Source organism: Rhipicephalus sanguineus, chromosome 2 (assembly GCF_013339695.2).
Source record: "Rhipicephalus sanguineus isolate Rsan-2018 chromosome 2, BIME_Rsan_1.4, whole genome shotgun sequence".
Lineage (NCBI taxonomy): Eukaryota > Metazoa > Arthropoda > Arachnida > Ixodida > Ixodidae > Rhipicephalus > Rhipicephalus sanguineus.
In genome coordinates, this window is record NC_051177.1 from 126,526,988 (window position 1) to 126,535,785 (window position 8,798).

The window sequence follows — 8,798 nt, forward strand, 5'->3', positions numbered from 1 at the left end:
TGAAAGTAGCGCAGTTACATGCCATTTGAACATCCCTACATACGCCTCATTGACATTTTGACAATTAGGCGAGTAGTTGTCGAGTTACAGATATAATTATGACTAATTAATTAAACCTCATTAACGAAAAAAATAGCAGTGGCTACTCTACTGTACTAGGAACACTATGCTGTAGGTTTTATTCGCGTAACGCCATTCCTCTTTTTTTAAATCGTGCTGCGTGATAGCTGGGACACCCTGTATAATAACGTTCTTTCGGAAAGAAAATTTTCACTTGCTAGTATTCGTTCCGTACTGCGTTCTTTCTTAGTCTGTGTTCAAGTGGTGCTTTATTTTCATTATGGTCCCGACGTTCTGGCGAAATCATGCTGCGTCATATAAAACTATCGTTGATATAAAAGTACAAAATAGTCAAAATTCATCTGAATGTTTGAAGTGCTTTATCTGCAGCTGCAATGGTTTTAGACGTAGCAGAGTGAGGCGCGATTTAGAACACGAAGAGCATAGTAGCATTTTATAGAGGTGCCAGTGCAACCACCCGTACAGGTGAACCGCTCGCTCCATCCATCTTTAGCGGCAGCACAATGGCGCGGGCTCCTCTTGGTGGCAACTTCTCCAAGCCCACAAGGTTCTCGAGGATGAAGATGTTCGCCGCCGACACTGCTCGGTGGGCTGCATCGTCGTGAGCCGCGTCGATCGAAGGCGTATCCACGCCAACACCATATACATTCCGTTGCGTCGCCAGGAAAGAGGCCGCCTCCGGTTGTATCGCAGGGAAGTGCTTGACGCCGTTACCGTCGATGCCCATGTAGGCGCTGCGGTTAGGCCAGTGCTAAACGAGATGAACCACATGCATACGTAAGAGCTCTGCTGGTGTCCTCTTAGTCCTTATGAAACCGGCGATAGATATTATTGGCGCGTCTCCCCCCCCCCTCCCCCTCGTCCTTTTCTTTAGTTTACTGCACCACAAGAACGTTGTGTGTACGAAGTGTTGGGTAGTGCTTCCTAGTGTTCGCTAACCATCATTTCCATGTTGCCTTGCGATGTTGCCATGCTGCCTTGCAGGGGATAACACTGGCTGTCATTAAGTCTTGGATAGTGCTAGCTAAAATGATGGCTTTTTAACTGATGCTGGCTAACGGTCTGCTAGTATTTTGTAATATTGGCTATGATAGTGTAGTCTTGGCTATCCGCCCTTATAACAATGCGATGAGAGGGAGGGAGGGAGGGAGGGAGGGAGGGAGGGAGGGAGGGAGGGAGGGAGGGAGGGAGGGAGGGAGGGAGGGAGGGGGGAGGGAGGGGAGTGTAGAAAGACTAACTACGAGCGTTGGCACCAAATAAATTTGTTATTGTTTTATGAAAAATTTTGAAGCTTTTGCAAGGATCATTTCAGCTTTATACAGCATTTCTGGAAGAAAATTCAGCTAAATTAGGCCAGCTAAGATACTCGACCTGGTGAGTGTGTGGAAACAGCTGCTCTGTCGAAGTGCTGTTTGGGATTAGTTGACCTCCCCTTAGTAATAATATTTCGAACAAAAAGCTAGCCTGAAATTTTCTGCCATGACCATTTCTAGTGTAAGGTCCTTTTGAGAATAGGGACCCAGTTTATTTCTCATTGAATAAAACCAGCGACACATATAAATGAAGACAACCAAGAACTATTCGCTGAACGCGAATAAATTTACCCTGGAATGTTTCGCATTAATAATAGCCCGATGTTTTACCTTGGACTGCCCGGTGTTAGTCACGAAGAGGCACCCGCTGGGAAGCGGGCCATTCCTTTCTTCCCAGCTTAGTATGTCGTCCACTGAGAGCAGGTACTCGGCATTCATTGCCACTTGTTCCCTCACGTCCACAATTGCCATTGGCAGGAACAACAACCTATCCAGTGGTATCTGCGTCGCGTCCCAGCCTCCCATGTAGAAGTGCACTGGGGAATCCAGGTGGGTCCCCCCATGTATGGCTTCTTCCATGACATCCTCTTGGAACCTGGACCGTAAGCACAAATCAGTTCAGCTCATCCCGTTTCAGGTTCCTATTTTACGACGAAAATAAAACGCCGACATTTTGAGGCATTTGCCATGGATCGTGGATATCAGAGCCGATTATTTAATTAGCGTGAAACTTAGAGCACGAATAAAAAGACGGAAGGCAGAAAAGGTAAATACACATCACATGCTGTCCGGATTAAAACCACATGCGTGTTTTGGCTTCGCGCTAAGCCATCCGGTTAGAGGTGATGCAAGGCACGCTCTGGAAGGACTTGCCTCTACAGCATATCTTGCTATTAGGGGTGTGCGAATATTCGAAAATTTGGAATAGCGAATCGAATAGCATTCTATTCTATTCGGTACTCAAATCGAATAGTACATTTTGGAAATGCCGAATATTTTTTTCACTAGATTTTGAATAATCAGCACCGACGGGAGAGCCCGAAAGCAACGAAACTGGAGCAGCCAAAGGGCATTTTTCTTCTTTAATCACTGAATTACCAATATGCGTGCAACCCCCGATTTTACAAGGCTACCGACGCTATATTGACTACCGGATGGAGGTGTCTCTTCAGAAAACTGCGCTCTTACACAGTGTTTACTATGCTGCATCGAAATAATGAGTTTCCGTCTTCATCTAGTGATAACTGGAGGTGGGGACTGCGGCTGCATTCATCTTCACGAATAACAACAGATGCAAGTGTTGTGCTTGCGTAAATTGTTTGTGCAGATACAGCTTTCAACACTGTTGTTTACATGCTTTGGGTGCCGAGACCCATGTTGTAATGACAGATTCATGGTTTTGTTACAGCTTTAGCTGCATGCGTGGTGTTCGGGTCCAACTTGATTAGTTTTAATATCTCAACTTTATGCATAAGCAGGCGACAAAGTATCACTTTGATTACGGTAGTCACTGCTGTATTACAACCCACCGTTACAAAATATTTCGAAGGCGCTAGTCGCTGCTATATACGAGCTTATCTCCGTTTTCATAATTGAGGTATTTTGAGTCGGTTAAAAATTAGCGTAATGTTCTTTGGTGAATGTTTGTGAATATTTGTTTAAATAAATTTTGCGGAGTTCTAGGACTTTTTTGAAAATGGTGCGGTCTTGCTATTCGAAAACTATTCGAGGCGTATTCGATTATTATTCGTATTCGATGCGGTGTCATCGCTATTCTATTCGTATTCGATTCGGTCCCAAAATTCACTATTCGCGCACCCCTACTTGCTATGATTCTGTAATAATCGCGCGCAGTTGAGATAGTAGACGTCCCCCCAAAGTATCCAAAGGTTATGTTTTTGAAGCGTATGTGTAAAGCGATTGCTTTCTCTTACGGGAATATCAAGAGGGATTTAATCATCTGCAAATAACTCGCTGCAGAGTTGCATTACATTACCTAAGTCAGCGATTTTTTTCCGTTTATGCTGGAGAGAAATGCAGCATAAATTGCCTTCACTTGAACGCACATGCCTCCTGTTTGCAGCACTGCACGGATAAGAGAGCGTTATCACCTGCCGTCTTTTAACTTTTCGCCGCCGCAAGCGCTTCTATCGCATGTCAGCGACATGGAAGACAAACAGCTCGTTATCAGTGTACGTTAATAACGAGCAAATATTTCTTGGTAGGTAACGCAAGAAGCGCACCCTTTAGCAACAAGGTCGTAAAGATTGCGAAAACGCGTGTCGGCACGCATCTGTGCCGGAGAAAGGCAACGAAGAAAAAAGGAGAGTGCTTCTTTAAGCCTTATCACTGTCACGGCGGCCAGTTTCTGTTACGGGACAGTCTCTCAAAAACAGGATAGCCGGTGACCTCTGCCGATGATACCATCATAACTAGCGTTTGCAGGCCGCCGAGAAGCCGACTTTACGAAACCTCTTGTCTTGCTTTCAAACACAGATGCACCGGACCCACACCATACCTAACGTACTGAGCATCTATGAGGTGCATAGAGTCCAAGATCAAGAAGGGAGCCGACAGATGGAAACATATAATATATGAGGTGCATAGTACTTTATGCTAATGAGTATATACAGATACGTGAAGTCAGGTCTCTTAACGATCAGAACTATCACAGAGAAAAGAGTTAAAAGGAAGAGAGGTTAACACGGTTAGCAAGTCCGATTAGCTGTTTTGCACCTGGGCGACGGGGTAAGTGCAGAAAAGATTAGGAAAAAAGAATAGAAACTAATTTGTCCGCAAGCTACTGTTTTTCTATCAGTTCTGCTGCTCTAAAGAACTCCAGAATTTTTAAAGCACTTCAGGCGTCCGTGACTAGGGTTCAAGAGCTGTGTTTTGCGTGAGGGGATGGTTGCCAGTCCTGTTTAACGTGTATAGAGGTCGTTTCTTGGTGCTCGGAAGCGAGGACATCCGCACAGAAAAACAGCAAAATCGTCTCTTTCTTCCACGCACTTAACATCATATAATTAAAATAATACTAATATCTGGGGTTTTACGTCCCCAAACCATCATACGAGTATGAGAGACGTCGTAGTAGAGGACTCCGGAAATTTCGACCATCTGGTGTTCTTTAACGTGCACTGCCATTGCACAGTAGACGGGCCTCTAGCACTTCGCCTCCATCGAAATGGGACCGCCGCGGCCGGGATCGAACTCGCTACCATCGGGTCAGCAGCCGAGCACCGTAACCGCTACACCACCGCGGCGGATCTCATAGAATTACAATCACTCGTGGTCTTACCACAACGGAAGAAACATGAAAGACAAAGTCCAGCTCGAACAAACAACAAGATGTCTAAAAAAAGCAAGTTCCTGCTAAGCGGAAAGTGTAGTGAAAAGTCTGCTATTACTCCCCCTTTTTATGCCAATATAAAGGGAGACATAGCAATCAGCAGATTCTTGCAGAGAAGCAAATAGACCTCCAGTTCGGCCTTTCCCGAGTTGGTTAAGAATCTGCAATTTCTGTCGGTGGCTAAATGCGTGACTGTAGGCACAGGCTATCTTAGATTGTCAACAATTACTACACCTCAAAAGTCGCGAGAGCTCGCGGCACAAAGAGTCCGAGATGAACGCAAAATATACCGAATGGTTAAGAAATATTTATGTGGTGTCGCGTCTCTTACGTCCTTGTCTGCTAGCGCTGAATATATTTTCGAATTCAGTTAACGAACACGCCCAGAAAAATGCCATGCTATTTGCAGCATCTCAAACAATCCGTATGAAGAGCCACAAAAACGTTAGCTCGGCCTCACTCGCGCCTTATTGCCTCCTACCCCATTCTACAATAATGAACTTAACCACTTCAATTCTTCATTTTTTCGATATATTCACACGCGTTCAAACTTTTAGTACAATGTCAACGCACGTGCCTTGATCTTCTTTCCTCTGTCCCCGTCTGTCTAGTGCTGCAGCTTGACGATGACGTATTCACATGAGGACGTAAACTGAAGCTAGATCTCTTTCTTTTTCTTTTTTTTATGCGTCGCTTACGTTGCGCCTACCGTGATGTTAGCGTGAATGCTTTTGGCCTACCATCCAGCTCTGGTGTCGTTGTAGATGGTCACGTTGAGCTTGTAATAGGCGCTGTCGTCCCAATATACTGTCCGGTTGTCGAAGTTGTGCGACAAATCCACGACGTTGTAGTTTTCGCACAAGGGTGCCGGCACCAGTCCTCGGAGTACATCTCCGCGGCTCATGTTCCACAGCCCGCAGAAAGTAAACAGAATCACCGCCGCTTCACGCACAAGAAACCTTAAAGGTACTATCCGCGTCATAGTTAAGCAAATTAAAGTGCTTTTAACCTCCTCCGTCAGGTGGAACCTGAGATGAACACGAAATGAGATCGCACCAAGAAACGCAATGCTCTTTACAACATCTCCACATTGTCTTCCCTTTTAACGGCTGGTTTCCTTATCGCCTACTCTCTGAACCAGGAGTCGTGTGACGTGCAGATGCGGATGCAGGATTTTTTCGAAGGGGGGGGGGGGGGTTAGCTAACGGGAGGTCTGATAACTCAAGCTCAATATAGGGCGTCAACACCCATACTCACCTAATGCACTTACAATTAAGTGGGGGGGGGGGGAGGGGGGAGGGCAGGGGGTCAGGACATGTGACAAGCCGCACTGACAAGGAATGAGCCAGAACCCAGCGCTGTTCGGAAGCGATAAACATCGACGCCTTCCAAGAATTTTGCGGACGGCACGAATCCCACGCGTCGTTGGTCGTTGATAACAACGAGGGGTCGTCTTTTGCGGTCCACGTACTCACTCTGAAGTGTTTTTGCCCGTGAAAGACCAGTATGAACCGAATGAGGAATCCACGAAGACGGTCCTTCTGACAGAATCGGCACTTTTGGACACTGAAGCAACCGCTTAAGGAACAATGCAGTAACTCCCTCCAGGAGCATTTTGATTTTACAAACATCGAATGCCTTGCAAAACGCAAGCGTTTTACTTTGGATGTTTTACGCAGTGCTAAATTGCGCCGCAAGCTGGGTAGGCACAAATTACGAAAAATCCTTAACAAAAAGTAGTTTTCTTGAACTGCAACCAAAGCGGCATGCTATGATTTTGTTATTGTTCGTGTAAAGATATAAAAACGCAGCAAGGAGAGAAAAAGTAGCCGGCTAGCAAATGCCTTCCCAAAAATGACACCACGTCTATCCGGCTGGAGACAGTACTGAAGGAGCGGAAAAGAGTCCAAAAAAAAAAGAACTCGATAGTCTCCTGTTGCCGAATGGTCGAGCATGGACTAAGCGCGAAGTTAAGAAAGACATGCTTGAATTATTTTGATCCACTGTACCAGACTCAAGTTTGAAATGCTTGTACTCTGCGTGTTATGAGTTATGTTGGTGTGTGTCATATATAGTATGCAGTGTATACGACTGCAAACATCAATTATGGGTAAAAAACGAGTTCGTGTAGAACATTTTTGTCGTGCTGTGTTTGGTCGCAGTATTTTTGGCCCGCACTGTTAATTTACTTACTTCACGTTTTTTCGAATATAAGTTGGTTTTAGAATCGGCGCATGCCCTATGTACGATCCTTCTTCATCCAAATATGAGCGCTGTATATAATATAGCATGAACGCGCATCTAGCTTACTTTGGTATGTATCAGTGCTGGCAAACGATGGGCGTTAGGGTTTGTTGATGGCAATGTTGAGTATGTTTCGTTAAAAGGATGCAGTAGATGCAGTGACGGTGTCTAGGATTGCAGCTTTTTGTTAACGAGTTGGTGAAAAAAGTTCAAGGCACAACGTTTTCGAAGGCGAAATGGTATTACACCTCGCTACCTCTCAGGATGAGCGAACAGTAGGAAGCCCATTCCAGACAAAGCGCATACAGCGTCTCTTGGAATCTGCTAGCAGCCGCAAAGTTTGCAGTTTGTATATAAGGGTCCAAGAAAGAGGTCGTATTCTAATTCTGGCATAATAATTCAGAAGAAGGCTGGTAGTGATTTCATATTTGTCTTTCAAAAATCACGATTTGAGAAAGCAAAATACATATGTTGGCAATATGACGACACATAATAGATATTTATTAGGGCTCATTTCTAAGTAATTAGCATATGCATCGGGCAATAAAATATACACATGTCATGCTCTGCAGTAGGCATTATAAGGAGCATTTCGCGATTACCAGCCGGCGTCCTTTTGCGTTTCCGTAAAACGTTACGGAGGAACAACCCGTTTCCGATGAAGCAATCAGTTCCGTCTGTGGAGCGAGCTGAGAACCTCGTTCACGTGAATGCAACAGTAGCGCATTGCACTTAAGAGCGCGTTCAGAAAAGACGATGCAACGCCGTTTACATCTAGCCCATTACCTCTCATAAATTGCCCTGAGAGCGACGCGCCACATAGTGTCTCATAGGAGAAATGCCGGTGCATCGGGCTCATCAGGCGCGTACTCTACTGATAGGTTAGGGGGCCGACGAACGTTTATAAAGGACGCCCGCAGCTTAACGGCTTAACCAGCGCGGCAGCATCGCAGCTTATTCCTTCCTAACTTTTCTCATTCCCACGCGCCTGCGTTCATGCTTTTCATGAGTCGACTCAGACCCGTAAATCTACTATCGCCAGGTGCATTAGTGCGACGGCCCTTCCAAGCGCATTGCCACTATAAATGCGATGCGATGCAACACTGTCGCATGCTTGTAAATGTGGCTTTTGGCTGACAACAGAAGCAACGCGAGAACGATGTTGAACCGATAGCACCAAGGCGAAGGTGCGACGATTAATAACATTTTTTGTAACCCGACGAAGAAGCTTCCCGGTGATGTGCTGCACAGGTTACATAATTTTAAATGTTCACGTTTTTCCTGTGAGTTTGCACGCAGAGAAACACAGTGATGTCACGTGAACTCGGGCGATGTAAGATGCTTGTCGAAGGGAGCAGTCGTGCTTGCACATGTGCGCGCAGATAAGTACGACACATTACCAATATATTTAGGTCGCCCACTCCCGCACAATGCGGGAGCCTATGAGCCCACACAAGGTACACGCGAAGGTATGTTTATTCTGTATGTAGATACAAAGTAACGTCGGATCTGCGTAAGTCACAGTTCAGCACTTGTAACTGATGCACTGAACGCACGTGTAGCATTTAAAGCAGAGCGAATTTTATGGATTTAAACGTCCTATGAAATTGTCCGGCGAAACTGGGGACACAGCGATGTCCTTCTCTGTGTCCCTACTGTCCCCTGTTTTAAGCCCCGCAGGTACAATTCGCGCTATCTATGGACCTAGTGGATAAGTTGAATGGTTGAGTATTTTATTAACGAGCTCACACGCTTATTCCTGAGAACTTGCGTTGTTCTTCAAGCGCTTTCCAAAATTCTTAGAGATGATG

At 45.5% G+C, this 8,798-nt stretch overlaps 1 protein-coding gene across 1 annotated transcript; it reads right to left on the minus strand.

Annotated features, from left to right (window-relative positions):
* Positions 1-457: 457 nt before the first annotated feature.
* Positions 458-5,832, minus strand: LOC119383652 (isatin hydrolase). The gene is made up of 3 exons (XM_037651932.2): positions 5,484-5,832; positions 1,725-1,989; positions 458-832 (listed from the first exon to the last, which is right to left on the minus strand). The coding sequence occupies exons 1-3, from the start codon at positions 5,723-5,725 to the stop codon at positions 515-517; spliced, it is 825 nt and encodes a 274-aa protein (XP_037507860.1). The 5' UTR covers positions 5,726-5,832; the 3' UTR covers positions 458-514.
* Between the last annotated feature and the right edge of the window lie 2,966 nt (positions 5,833-8,798).

Excerpts from the sequence above, each read along its gene's own strand:
- LOC119383652 (XM_037651932.2), bottom strand. The coding sequence starts at position 5,725 with ATGACGCGGATAGTACCTTTAAGGTTTCTTGTGCGTGAAGCGGCGGTG. Across the intron at positions 1,990-5,483 it reads AACGACACCAGAGCTGGATG|GTTCCAAGAGGATGTCATGG; the intron begins GTAGGCCAAAAG and ends CTTACGGTCCAG. Across the intron at positions 833-1,724 it reads CTAACACCGGGCAGTCCAAG|CACTGGCCTAACCGCAGCGC; the intron begins GTAAAACATCGG and ends CATCTCGTTTAG.